The sequence below is a fragment of the Lissotriton vulgaris genome, chromosome 7, assembly GCF_964263255.1.
Source record: "Lissotriton vulgaris chromosome 7, aLisVul1.2, whole genome shotgun sequence".
In the NCBI taxonomy this organism is placed as follows: Eukaryota; Metazoa; Chordata; class Amphibia; order Caudata; family Salamandridae; genus Lissotriton; species Lissotriton vulgaris.
This window is the reverse complement of record NC_141695.1, coordinates 853,957,891-853,972,749: the sequence shown is the minus strand read 5'-3', so window position 1 is coordinate 853,972,749 and position 14,859 is coordinate 853,957,891. Positions and strand designations below refer to the sequence as shown.

Below are 14,859 nucleotides of genomic sequence, written 5' to 3'. Positions count from 1 at the left end.
CGACTCGCTATGTGGAAGCTTGATCGACCCGGCATACAGTGCATAACTCTCCTTATTAGGGTTGGGCAAGGTGATTGACTCCTATACAGAGACCCAATCCTCTGAAACCTCCTGGAGGCCAGAGGAATAGTGTGCTTATCTTTGTAGGCGACACTGCGCTTCACGGGTTTGAGTGGTAGATTGACCTGCTAGATCCCCTTTTGCGCAGCCGATACCTCCACCATACAGTGCAACTGAAGAAGTTTGCCAAGTGGGACCAGATCAGAATTTCAACTCTAGGGGGCGTCTGGGGTGAAGCCAATGATGTACCTTCCAGAAACTGCAGGCACAATTAAACATCTCCAAGACCCAGTTCCACAAATTCCTCCAACTCTGACACGCCCTGGCAGAATATAGAACTGACCTAGTTTTCTTGCCCGAGTATAACCCTCTAGAAGCCAAATTCGTAGAGAGAATCAGCAAAGTAGGGGTCTATCAAATTTATGTGACACTAGTAAGTAATGCCCCTGTTCCCCTTCAGACAGAAATGGGAATGCTGTATGGATCCCCTCGAGGACATCAACTGGCGAGAGACCTGTATGGGTCGCCATAAATGGGCTAAGCTTCCTCCACACCTCATATCCTACACCTCAAAACCTATTGCATGCGAGCCGGGTTGCAACCCCTGCCTGTCCACAATGTGACTACCCAGAAGTTGACTTCTACCACGTGACCTTGCAATGACCCTGTATTGAGGACTTCTGAAAACGGACTGGTGACTCCCTCTCCTGAGTACTAGGATATCCGATCGCTCTGACACCGAAGATAGCCTTACTTGGAATCCCGGAGGACCTGGGGAACAATAGGGAAGCCAAGCAGCGGTGAAAGGAGCGACCTATGACCCTGCTCGCAGGCAGGTCGCTCCCCACGCTGCTATATGGCTCTGCCTGCATTGTTTTTGCCTAATCTTGAATTTTTCCCCTGTGCCTAACTTGCTTTCTTGCCCAGACTTGTTTTTATTCCCCTGTGCCTGCACTTGCTTTCTTGCCCAGACTTGTTTTATTCCCCTGTGCCTGTACTTGGTTTCTTGCCCAGACTTGATTTTATTCTCGTGTGCCTGTGCTTGCTTTCTTGCCCAGACTTGTTTTTATTCTCCTGTGCCTAACTTGCTCTCTTGCCCAGACTTGATTTTATTCCTCTGTGCCTGTACTTGTTTTCTTGCCTAAACTTGTTTTTCCTTCCTGTGCCTAGTTCTCCCGCGGCCCTCACCCGATTTTCCCACTGCTGCGTCCCTGCCCACCTGCAATCCCATTCGGCGTCTGCTCCCGCCTCCCAGCTGTTCCTCCCTCCCACATCCCCTGATATGGAAACCGCTACACGGCCACATTACGGCCGCGCTCAGCGGGGGCGCCGCTGGCGCACCAAAGGCAAGCCCATCTGCACCGTCCGTGCCTGGACCGCACCCAGCGCTGGAACCCCTGGCCTCCGCGCCCCCCACCGGACCCGACCCAGACTCAGCTACGACGCCCACTCCCTCCATGCTCTCAACACCGGCCGAGACCAACGCTGCAACCAGGCCACCCCGAAACACACCCACGGTCTCTTCTCCTGGCGCAGCTGCAGATTCACCTGTGACAGAGCCATCAAACCAACAAGAACCAGACCCAACCACCTCCGCTGCATACTCCTCAACACCCGCTCTGCACGCAAACACGCCATCGAGCTCTGGGACCTGCTCAACACCACTGGCCTGGACGTAGCCTTCCTGACCGAGACGTGGTGGAACGACTCCTCTGCACCAGACATCGCCGTAGCCATCCCAGACAGAATCACGATCACCCGCAGGGAACGCGCCAACAGCATCGGAGGAGGAATAGCCATCGTCCACAAGTCCACCCTCAAGGTCACCACCCACGCAGACGACTCCCTCAACACCACCGAACACCTGCACTTCCGGATCCACACCGACCTCAACATGGAACTCTCATCTACAGACCCCCCGGACCCCGTGCCCGCTTCAGCGACTCCATCGCCGACCTTGCCAGCACCCACGCACTCGCCTCCACGGACTACATCCTCCTCGGGGACCTGAACTTCCACCTCGAGAACAACAACGACACCAACTCCTCCACGCTGATCGACAACCTTACCAACCTCGGCCTCAGACAACTTGTCACCGCGCCCACCCACGCCGCTGGTTACACGCTGGACGCCATCTTCTCCACAAGCACCCACGTCACCTTGGACCACACAACTGAATCCCACTGCACCGACCACCGCTGCATTCACTTCACCTTCAAAAAACCAACCATGCTCCATCGCACCCAACAGCTGTCTCGCCACTGCTGGAGCAAAGTCACCGAAGATCAGCTGATCACCACCCTCTCCAAGAACCCACCCACCTAACCCACCAACCCAAACGCCGCAGCCCGCAACCTCAGGCAGTGGATCAACGACTGTGCCAACCCCCTTGCCCCACTGAAGAAACCCTCCAACAACCACGCGAGCAAGAGAGCCACCTTGTTCACCGACGAGCTCCTGGCCTCCAAGCGCGCACGCCGGAAACTGGAGAAGAAATAGAATTTGTGACAAATGGTGGTATTACTGCTGTCTAGGCCTTACCACGGTAAATGTTTAGTGATGCTTGGTGTTGATAAGTGTATAAGTGACAGATATGTGTTACCTACATTTGCTAGCAATTTAAGATGCTTACTTTTTGTATTACTGTTTTCTAAAATTCCAATAAAATTGGTTATAAAAAAAAGGAAACAGAAAATAACTCCTAGTGATGTTATTGACATTGCATCCACAGTCTACATATATTTGTGTGCCAGTTCTTAGAAAATACAATGTGTAGCAATAGGGAAAGGGCTGATTGGAGAGTCAGTAAAAAACATAAAGATAAGATTTCGAAAAGGAATGTTCTTTTGGCTCTAGAGCAATCAGTGTTTTCGGTGCCAAATCCTTGCTGGGTACTCATGGGCATCATGTGATTTGATTTAGGATTTGTAGTAAACAGAATGTGATATCTGTGCCTTTATATTACCCCTGTAACCCTTGGCTTTCAACCACGTTCTCTATCCCCACAACCTCCCATTCCCTGTGCTAATCCACATGTCTTCTCTGACAACATCACCAATGCCGTTTTCCCCTTGATGCACAGCTCGGCCCGGGAGTGCTTCCCACACTATACTGTTCTGTCTGTCCTTCCCTCAACCCCGTGCTCCCTCAGCCTACATTATTACCCCACACAGTGATGAAAGAATAGAAAAGGCAATTACATTCCTATTGGGAACAGATGTTGAATCCCAAAGCATGAACTAATTAAAATATCACCGGGGTAAGGCAAGGTGCTCAAATCACTCAATCTGATCATGCACAAGGGTTAGATGCCAGGTGACCACTATACAATTGCCCCTATCTGACAGATGATAATAAAATAAGCTTCTGAGCAAAATCACCAGGGCAACTGCAGCCTACTGAGCACCCTCATGTAAGGACTAGCCACAAATGTAGACTCAAGAGCAAATGCACATGGATTAATCCAAAGGATGCATATGACACACCAATGCCAAGCCGTCAATGCACTCCTGTTCGATGGAAGGCCACTGGACTGATTTCTTCCACCTCAGAGTGCACGGGATAGCCCACGTTGGAATGATATGTTTGGCCTTTTGAGTGTGGAATTGCAGTAAATAAATGCAGACGCTTTTAAATATGAGTGTGAACACATTTAGAGTTGAGCGGATGCCCATTTACGATGAGTGTGAGCCCATTCTAGGTGAGCATTAGCTCCTACATTTTGAGCGTAATTCCCAACATGGTGAGCATTAGATCTTTAGAGATGAGCATGAAAAGATTTATGTTCAGTATGAGACCATTTAGAGTGAGAGTTAGAAAATTCAAAGTGAGTTTGAGATCATCCTAGGTGAGCATCATTTCTTCAAAGTAGAGCGTGAGGGCATTCAAGGTGAGGATAAGACCATTCAAGGTGAGGATAAGACCATTCAAGGTGATGCTGCCGCCCTTCATGTTAGTTGTAAGGTCATTCAAGGTCAGTGTGGCACTCCGATACGTGGGTCAGCATTCTTTGAAGATCTCTGGGAGCATATCCTTTTGATAAGGCCATTTTGAGGTGATGAAAAAAGTTATGTATAGGTGCGAGACCATTAAGTGAACTGAGTTCTTCGAAACAGTGTGAGTTCGTTTTAAAGGGGTGTAAACTCAGTGAAGATAAGTGTGTGCTAACAGAAGAGAAGTGTAAATTACTTTCTGTACATTTAGCTCACTCAATTTCAGTGTTGAGATGAGGTGAGTTGGTTTGGGAGGAGATTAGCTCATTTTTTTGTGGCCATGAGTCCTTTTCAGCACTGTGTGTCTTCATGGAAAGTGTGGCTATTCTTGGTCAATGAGCTTTTTGGAGGTGAATGTGAACTTATGCAATATGAACCTTATAACATGTTATTTCTTTATGAGTGAGGGTAGCACAATTGAGGTGCATGTCTTCCAGCGGGCTTCCCTGAGTACGGGTCCATTCTAGGTGAGTCCTAAGATATGAGTGTGATTTCAAAGAAATAATAAGCATAGTCTGAGCGTGAGATTGAGTGTGACCCCATTTGTGACATGCACTCCATTTGTGAGTGAATGTGAGTAAATGTCAAAGTGAGTGCATCACCCTATGTGAATGAGAATGCCTTTAAGAGAACTCTTATGGATCACTCATTTTCTCGGCAGGTGATGGGCTTCGGGCTCTATCTCATGGATGGCAACATCAGTAATATCTACAAACTGGACGCCAAGAAGCGTATTAATCTCAGCAAGATCGATAAGTTCTTTAAGGTCAGGCATGATATTCTTTATTTTGTATCCAACCAGGTTTTAAAGCAAAACTAATGTTTCTGTTCGGCAGCGGCTTCCTGAGTTTTTCTCTCTTCCGCTAGTATTTTCTGGTATTTCACCCTTCACTGCTTTGTGACCCTTCCACTACTCCTACTGTTTTTCATCAAACCTTTCGAGACCCTTCGCCACCTGTCTCCTTGCCTGCTGTTGAGTATTAAGCCCCAGTGCAGGTTGTGTATTGAGGTTAGGTGTTTGTCTGTGGCATATTCTCTACCTGACCTTTTTTCCTCTCTGGCAGAGCATGTGCAGACTATGTATCTGTGAAAGCAGTTTTTTTCTTTCTGGCAGGTGAGGCTCAGTCCTACTCATCATGGGATCACTAATGTGGGCCTTGTGTCTAGGGGCCGGGGTGCAAGCATCTTGCATAGGGGCTTTGGGCTTTGATACTATGGGTATGTCTCGGCCCTATAAAGATTATGTCTTCAAAAAGGGTCTTCTTCCTCCAGACAGAGAAGTTGAGTGCTGGTAGCTCCCTGTTTATTTCAGGGTTCAAACCATGTCTGCACTCCAGGATCCACAACATGTTATGCCTCTGATTTAGATAAGCGACCTGTAGACTTTGTACTCTGATCCGATTTTGCCAGTGGTGTTTTTATTACAAAGACCCTCTTCTGTGTCTTGGCCTCTTCTGAGTTCACAGCAGCCAGGACGTTTCAGACACCTCAGTGGAGGTGGTTCTAGGGTCCAATATCATCCTAGGAGAATTTTCCAAATGGTTGCCATCCCTTTTGGATGTTTAGTGCACAAACAGCGTGGCCCTCAGGCTTAAAGAGATGAAACAGATTATTGTTGTAAAGTACCAAGCTATGTCTTAGGCCTAGTACTTATTTAGACAGAGAGGCTATCAGTAGTTAGTGGATCCCAATTCAAGATGATTCCAGTTAACAGTTATGAGAAGATCCCATGCATTTAAGGAAATCTACAGAAGTGTCTAATGTCTCTACCTCACCTGGTGTTCCGGACGAAGAGACTATGGTCTGGTTACACCCCTTCCTCAATAGTGCCTATTGAAAGCCTCCCTCCCTACTATGATGTGACGTCATGCCACTTTCAAGCTACGATGTTACCAAAATCAATGCCACTAGATGTGCATTGGTCTGTTGTAAAATGTTTCTGCTGCAGGGTCCTCGTGCCATGTTGTACTGCATACATAAGTAATGCTAATAAGGGCAATAATGCCAATACAATATAAATGCTGCCACATGAAGTTTGCCTTTTAATCTTCCCTTTGAGTTTCAGGTTCAACATATGCCTAGGGAACTGAGGGCCCGCACTCAATATTCCTGCTCATCTTCAGATATACCTGTGGTACTTGCTAGTGAAGAGAACTAAAATGGTACAGGCCTGAACTTACCAGCATGGGAAAGTCAATTTTCCCCCTCACAAACTGCATGTCCCAAAATAAAATGCCTCTTTAGAATGCTTCTGCCCCCCCCCCTTTCTCCCTGCCTGTAGTCCAGCACAGAGTGTATTTAGGAGGGAGAGACTGGTTTTAATGATGACGCCGACCACTGCAGACTCCCATACCTGGGAAATGTTGGAGTATTCTCACCCCGAGACCTGCCAGAAAGAAGTTTATTTCACAGCTGTAAATAGACACATGCCTGAATTGCTTGAGGGATGGCATCACATAGGCTTCTCATCCCCAAATGATGGTGATTGATTTATGTCATAAATGTAGGCCATTGCAATGGTTATGGCTTATTCATATGTGTAGTTGCGATGAAACACTTTTTCTATTGTCGCAAAGATTAACTCAAGGATACATTTAAATAGTTCTCTAGTATTTGGAGTTTAGAGGAAATGTGGGACTCCAGAGAAAGTTGCTTCTGTCTCTGAGACCATGAGATTGGGCCCGGTATGCCGTCATTTTGACATTATTTCCTCCCTGAGGAATGCCTGCCTTAGGAAATCGGGCTGACAAAACTACCTGTGAGAGAAATACCAAAATGACAAAATGCTTTTTCCACAAAAATGGTATGTTTTCTTGAAAAGGGCATATGCCATCAAGAGAAAGGTAAAAGGGTAGAGAGGGTGTAAAGGGCGAAGACAACGGAGGTGGGTAGCAGGAAGTAATCGATCGAAAATTTAAAAAGGGAGTCAAGCAGGAGTGTAGAAAACGTATGGGTACTAAAAAAAGTGAAGGTGAAAATAAATCAGGAGAAATTCATGGGTATAGTATGGTGAATATAGTAGGAGTGGTCTCTGTGCCCTTTTGTAGGTATTATGTCCAGGAGGGGGACTCCTTAATATCATACTGAGGGGAGGCCGCTACCAGAGGCAGGCACTGTGTCAGAAATGTAGGTATAGCTCTTCCTTCCTGTTGATGTCTCTCCGCCCTGGAGAAAGCAGTGTCTGAAATGGGATCTCCTACTTACTACTGGGTGAAGATCGCCATTAGAAGGTCTTTCTCTGCACAGATGAAGGCAGTGTCTAAGATGAATCTCCCTTCTCGTGCTAGGTGAATCTCTGGGCTTATGGAGCCCTCTCCGCCCTTGGGAAGTCAGAATGTATGACGTGGAGTCGGGCACCTCAAGCTTGCTCCCAGGTGAAGCTTGACACTAAGGTGATCACTCTGCTGTGTCAGGCTTTATGATTGAGATGGGGATCACATTCTTCTGGCAAGGACAATTTAAGGATTACTTGGATTTTCATATCCCAGTAAGTCTGAGATAGGGAACCCCTATTTCTCACAGGTGAACTTCAGTGCTGACAGGTGCTTTTCTTCTCTCTTGCAGCAGCTGCAGGTGGTGCCTCTGTTCGGGGATATGCAGATAGAGCTGGCCAGATACATTAAGACCAGTGCTCACTATGAGGAGAACAAGTCCAAGTGAGTGCCTGCCGTAATGTCTCTTGGACTCTCTGGGAGCTCAGGGAGGGCAGTCATTGGATGTTCTGTGTCATGTGTAAGGACGAATTTCTGTGCACAAGGCCTGTGTTATGTGTGTGAAGTGCCTGCGGGTGTGACGTGTAAGGCTGTGTATGAGATATGAAGTATGTGTGTGAGATATATGGATTTGAGTGATATAAAGTTGTGTGAGAGACCAGGCGCATATATAAAGTGTGCCATGGACACAACATGCATGTGCACCCCCTTTCTGCTCTCCCAGGGCACTTTGGTAATACAGAAGTGGTTGCAGAAGCTTGCAGGGCTACTTCTGTGATACAGGTAATGCAGGTTCATGTGTAGTGCCAACATGGTTTTAAGGAGGTGTTCCCGCATTTCCATGTGTATATGGCCCCACGTCAATGATGGAAACACTTTGCTTCTGTGCCATGCTGCATAATGGACATGTGTGTACAGATGAAAAGGGGCTGTCATGGGATGCACTGACTGAGCATCACAAAGAGGTGCTGCAAGGTCAATTGAGCTACCCAACTGCATCCTCTAAAAGGGGGAAAGGGCATCCCATAGTCCCCCCCCCCCAGACATCCTCCTGCATGCTGGCACAGTCACTCATCTCTGTCTACCTTTCAAAAGCAGGCTGTGTACCACCTGCTCTGTGTAAGACAGAGTGGCTGATTCAAAGAGTAGTCTTCCTTACATTAATGTGCTAGGCACAGGTTACTCCATATTGGCTGGAGTGCCGAAGACTAGAGTATCGATTAAGAGTTTGGTGAGCAGCTTGTCTGTCCGTCAGGGTTGTAAAGCACATTACACCCGCCACCCTGTCTGACTACTGCTCGCCAAATTTAGAGATCACTTCCAGTAGTGTTCTCTGTGCCTTCAGTGGAAACACTGTAACAGCGGCTTCTGTGAAGGGACTAAAAGTATGATGGATAGTTGTTGCGCGTTAGGTGGCGTACACCAAACTATTTTATTTTACATTAAAAAAACTCCCAACCTGAGAGTTTGTTTCCACAAAACAAAAATGACTCCACAACCTAGGAGATTTCCCTCAGGGTATCAGGGGCATTATTTTTGTCTGTCAGTGACTGCCATGTTTTTGCACATGGTGACGGACGCAAAAAATACATTAAATTGTCAGCACTTAATAGGATGGACAGTCTGATGTCCTTATTCGTATGGCACCTGTGATGGGCCATTGGAGTGAGGTTGCTGACAGCGGAGCCAGGGAGGGCACTGCGGTTGAAAACAATGAAAGTCTGCTCGACTTCGAATACACTAGGTAAACTGAGGATTTGGGGGACAGGGTACTCCATCACACGTCTGACCTCTTCATGCTGACTATCACACCTGGCCCATGAGAACAACCACACGCAGTAGACCATGAAGGTAAGGGACTGGCCTTAGAGTCTGCAACTCCCTAACTCCATAAACATCTCTTGTAAGCTTTAAATGTGCCTCAGTGGAAACCTGTGTAAACGGTATTGGTTCAGGCATATCTAAGCGTAGCCAAAAGAGGGGGAATAAACGTTTGCCAGTAGTGTATTGTAATATTTATTTAGCGCTTACTATCCCTATTTGGGGTGCTGAAATGCTTACCTATATGGCTAGCAGGACTACAGAGTGTATAAAAAGAGAGGTCCAGAAGAAATACAGTGGTTCTCACCTGGAGCGCTAAAGCATTATGTAAGAGTGTCAAAGAAAAGAGAAAGCTGTTTTGCAGGGTATTTGGTAAAAGCAATTTACTTTGTGCCCCTGGAGGCAGAGTTACCTAGTGCCTAATAACGTCTATAAATGGTCCAAAGGCAAAGTTCAAACGATCCATAGAAGGACGAAGTCCAGAGAAATCACAACACACTTGAACACTCATTCCACTCAAGCACAGCTATCCATGTAAGCAGCCCAATAATTGAAACAAAGCTGCGACACACTTCAGCCATATTGCACGGCAGAGAGTAATACAAGAAAAATATCTTCGAATCACACTTCAACGGAGCAACTCAAGTGAAATACCATGTGATTCACAACATCTGTTTTTTAGGTGAAGGGTTGTACTTGGCTTGCATATGCCTTTCTGAGGCATCAGCTTCCTTAAGGTTATGTGCAGGTCTAGTTCAGTTTTCTGAAGATGAGTACACAAAACTAGTGGGAGGTTGCAGGTGTATGCTTGCTAACTTGTGTGTCCACAAATTACATGCTTGTAATTCCAAGAGCGTATGTGTTTGTGTAAGTGTATGTGTGTGTGTATGTATAATGTATATGTGTTTGTGGGAGCGTGTTTGGCTGTGCACATGTGTGTGCACTCTTTGGTGTCTGCATGAAAAACAATCTTTGAGTGTATGTCCTCATGACTTTAGATGATGGTCTGTGTGTGTGTGTGTGTGTATATATAAATATATATATGTATAAACATATTTATATATATATATATTAGTGTGTGTGTAACTGTCACTGCTACGCTTCATTTGTCTTTAGGTGTGTGTATACATATTCGTGCTCGTGTCTGTATATACTTGTATATGTGTGTACATATTCGTGCATCTGTGTGTACACATACCTCGCCTTTGTTCCTGCTTTGAGTTCTTTCTTCTCCACCATTTACTTCCGGTTAAGACATTGCTCAGAGCAGAGACCAGAGGCAGCTTCCACATGGCAGAACTATGTTCCTAGGAATTAGTTTAGGAGGAGGGGGTGGCAGAGAATGGCTGGTTCAAGTGACTTGAATAACTGTTTAGCAAGCACTGTAGAGGGGTGATCATCATGTTGATATGTGAGTGTATGTACAGTTGTTGGATGACGTTTCTTGAGAGGGTAGGTATGGCTCATCTAGTAACGGCGTGAGCGCTCTCATTCTCTTTTAATGGCGGAAATGGTTCTCTAGGGCAGAGGTCTCCAAACGGTGGGGTGCGACCCCTATGGGGGCATTGGAGTCCTGGGAAGGGAGTCCGCATTTCCAGGCCTCACTTCTGTCTGGATTCTAAAAGTTGTAAAAAGAAAAAGACAACCATCCGGGAAGCGTCAATGCTTTAGCCGAAGTTAATTGCGTCTCATGTGCTGTGAAAGGAAAAGTCAAGGAAGACAGGTAAAACAATCCTTCCTGCTTGCCTGAATGAAATACACATGTGCGAGTTAATCTGCAAATGTAAAGAGTGCTTGGAAGTGGTTCTGGCATTAATTGCTCAAATCACTCCAAGCATTGTGATGGCAAAGATTTGTCTTTTTTTAGTGGTAGTACGAAGAGTTAACAACTGGGCTGTGAAGTGCACACTTTTAATCGTAATTGCATTTACACAGTGCTTAGCACCCCTTAGGAGGTGTTCAAGGAACAGTTATGCAAAAAACAAAAAACATTACATATGGTCTGGTATTAATAAATTCTACATTTTGGAAGCTCCATTTTATCCTAAAACTATTTGCACAGTTGTAGCAGTCTATGTTATAATATGTGCATGCAAGTATAGAATAATGTCTTAAACATTCATAGAGCTTTCTGTCACAGGCTGTGACCTCTTAGCACTAAAACTACACAAGTCACTATTCTCCACTGCACCAACCAAATTTAATTCTGTGGCTCTCTGGTTACACACAGACCTCTACAGTACAATAACTAATAGAGGTTTCCTAAATTACTACAGTGCATTTCTCACTGAGTAACAACTTTCTAAAATGTATTTTTCTATTTTTCATTTAAGCTACCCATTATTTTATATGTAGCTACCTGATGGTGAATGACCTAAAAAATGAACAAAATATTTGGGGGCTGATTTCTGAGAGACTTGCACCGTCCGAGCGTCACATTTTTTGAACCTTCGATTGCACAAGCTTCTCAATCATATCTATCAGGTGACAAAAAGTAACCCTACGTGGCTTTGCATGGCCTCATATATTTGGAGTAAGACAAAGCAGAGCAAGTCACTGCTTTTTCTAACTCAGTCAAGTAGGCGTTCCATGGGCATTGTGGTGGTTGTTCCCATGCAACGCCCATGGATTTTGATGCTGCTCCAGATTAACGAAACCATGTAAACCTGGGGCAGAGCCTAAACCTTATGCCTCCCCACAGCAGGCTTAAAGAGGAGACATGTTTTCATTTCTCCTCGTTTTTTCCTCTTTCCATGGGTGCTGCATTCTGTAGCTCACATAGAAAGAGGAAAACTCCTCTTGGAATTTTTTTTCCTGCACAAAATCAATCCTGCCTATATTTGCCCTAGGCAGCAATTTGTGTGCCAACGCAGTGGGAAAGGGCAGGAATGCACCATATTTATAAATATGGTGTATTCCTACCCTTTCGCATTGGCGTATGACAGTGCAGCAAGAAGACTTGCGACACTGCCTTACGCCAATTCCTCATAAATGAGGCACTTTCTTTTTAAGCATACCTCTGACCACGCCCTCATGGTCAATGACCTTTGGTTTGATAAACACTCTTTAATATTATTTCCCCACGGTAAAAATGATTTGCTATTGGAATTGGGGGTGTTTATGGTTGTTGATAGTTTTTAATGATGAGAATTACAGAGTTCTTAAAATGTTTGTCAGGAAGGGGTCCTTACGCGTAAATAATTTTGACAGGAGGGTCTTGGCATGAAAAAGTTTGAAGACCTCTGCCCTAGGGTTTGGGTAGAGGGTACATTTAAAAAGTGGGGATTTAACTTTATTCAGGAGGAGGGATTTAATGACTGGGAGCACTGTCTGGAGTGGTGTACTAAAGGAAGAGTTATGTTCCAGTAGAAAATGGTCTGCTATGGAGCACGATGACCAACTAACGTATTTTGCTGGCAATATGCGGCCAATGATCCAACATTTAGCAGCAGCTTCTTGCAAATAATAGTGAAGCAGCAGAGTCATCATTAGATCCCTGCAGCTTTCTAGGGGGTGCGCTGTCTTCACATGGAAAGTTATTTGACCACCATCTTCTCTGCATGAAATCATTGTGGGGTTAAATACACATCTGTGTACCCTCCTCACCCAATGACTTCATACCTCTCACCAGTGATTCATAGCGCCCTCTGTTCTTGTTATCTGGTTTAACTCTGCTTTTCTAAATAATCATCATTGATACCCTTAGCCACCTCTGCATATCTCAAATTGTGCTCCTACCAACAGGTGTTTCCACACTCTTAAGCCTCTTTCCCCAACTTACTGAACTTTCCGTCTGATACTTCTGCCCCTTCACCTGAAAGATCTCCTGACCACTCTCAATTTGTTATTCTGGCGGCTGTTCCCTTGGACCATCCTCTAGCTTTTAGCAGGTGACTCCCACCCAGTTCCTATGCCTCTCAGACTCTCTTACAGGTTTTACTTTCCTGCCCAGGTGGACCTGCACCCAAAGCAGCATCAGCCCCCAGTACAACATCTGTGAGCAGATGGTGCAGATCCGAGACGACCACATCCGATTCATCTCTGAGCTAGCTCGCTACAGCAACAGTGAGGTAAGAGTGAACCCTAGAGAAAATTGTGCATGGGGTTAAAGACTATATTAAAAGTGGTAAAAGTGGCCTGGAAGGACGCAGCAGAGAGAGGAGCGATACTGCCCATGAAAAGATACTGATCTACAGCGAGGCCAGGTGCGAAAGAGAAATCACTGATGGGCTACAGTAGCAAGAGATAAAGATGGCTCCAAAGAAAAAAAGGCTTGAGGGGAAAGAGCTACAGCTCTTGTGAGGTAACAGTGGGACCCAAGGGAAGAGAAGATGGGAAGCAGAGAGACTGGGGAGTAAAAGCAATAAATAAACAGCGAGGAAAGGATTGGTATGGATGGCACGTGAGTGGTGGGCTGGAAGGAGAGGGTGACAGTATCAGTGAGATGGCAGCAGATCCCCTAGAGGAGAAGTCTGTAGCAACACTGAGAGGTCTGTAGCAACAATGAGCTAAGGCTGGATCCGTTGAGTGAAGCTAACATGAGCAGCAAAGAGGAAAGGCAGGGAGGTGCTTCGGAAGCAGGCAAACATCTTTATTGAACAGGAATTTCCAAGTAATTAGCTAAATTAAGACAGTGGGAGAAAGGCATATTAAAGTGAGATGACACTAAGAGGGCACTGAAGAGGCAGAGAGGAGAATGGCATTAGGATGCTCCCCGTATTGTAGGGTGCATGAAGGAGGTGTGCAAGGGCCATAGGAATATAACTATCAAAAGCAATGAATAGAAGGCATGGGAAAGCTAGCAGTGGCCCACATAAAGTAGACAGTATGACAATGGCAACAAAATGTCAGAGAGCAACAATGCATGGCGTTCCATTAAAGGAAAAGAAAGTGTATCCTACCTGGAGTTCCAAGCTGTAAAATATTGTCTGTTTCCCTTTAGGTCTTCTGTAGCTCTGTGGCCAAAGTATGCCAATCCAAAAGTGTGCCACAATGGAGATGTGTGCTAATTTAATATTAATTGTTGCTCTGTATTTTTGCCTGCCTTATGTCTTTGCTTCACAGGTGGTGACTGGCTCTGGGCTCGACAGCCAAAAGTCAGACGAAGAATATAGGGAGCTCTTTGACCTAGCCTTACGTGGTCTCCAGCTGCTGTCCAAGTGGAGTGCCCATGTCATGGAGGTGGTAAGCAGTGGGAATGTGATGTTGGGGTCAGGAAATCCCACAGTATAATAAGGGTGAGGTTAGTTTGGACTGAAAACTATTTAGTCTAGGTTTTTGTGAGCCTACAGCCAGGAACTAAACATTATTTAAAAATGTTTGGCTCAAAGCATTGGAGGGCATATACAGAACTATACATTTAGATAGGAACATAATAGAAATTTAACATGGCAATGTCATTTGTTTGACTCCTTTACAAAAGTTTGTGTGGTCACCAATTACATTTACAACTGTAAAAACGTCGCCCCCCGAATCTGGGTTTAAGCACTTGTCTGACCCTAAATCTCCCTTGCTGCTTAAGAAGTTGTGCCAATGTGGTACTTTTTCCATTGTATTAAGTTTGGAGTTAGGATGGTTACATGGGGATTCCCAGGAGAGAAGTTAAGGTGTCCATTACCAAATAAGTGAATGAATAAAATGCAATAGCCTTGTTCGCATTCATACATTTTTCGAATTGGTTTCTCACCCAATGTGGGTTCTTAGCCTTACTATGAAAAACAGTATTAGTAAGTACATAAGCATAGTGGGTGGAAATAATAGATACATACTCCTGT

At 45.4% G+C, this 14,859-nt stretch overlaps 1 protein-coding gene across 2 annotated transcripts in view; it reads left to right on the top strand.

Annotated features, from left to right (window-relative positions):
- CYFIP2 (cytoplasmic FMR1 interacting protein 2) overlaps positions 1–14,859 on the top strand; it is a 158,342-nt gene that overhangs the window by 55,440 nt on the left and 88,043 nt on the right. For both annotated transcript variants that reach the window (XM_086931227.1, XM_086931226.1), the window contains exons 9-12: positions 4,714–4,818; positions 7,617–7,708; positions 13,038–13,155; positions 14,150–14,269. In XM_086931227.1, coding sequence (XP_086787353.1) covers positions 4,714–4,818; positions 7,617–7,708; positions 13,038–13,155; positions 14,150–14,269 — 435 coding nt within the window. The remainder of the gene's footprint in view (positions 1–4,713; positions 4,819–7,616; positions 7,709–13,037; positions 13,156–14,149; positions 14,270–14,859) is intronic.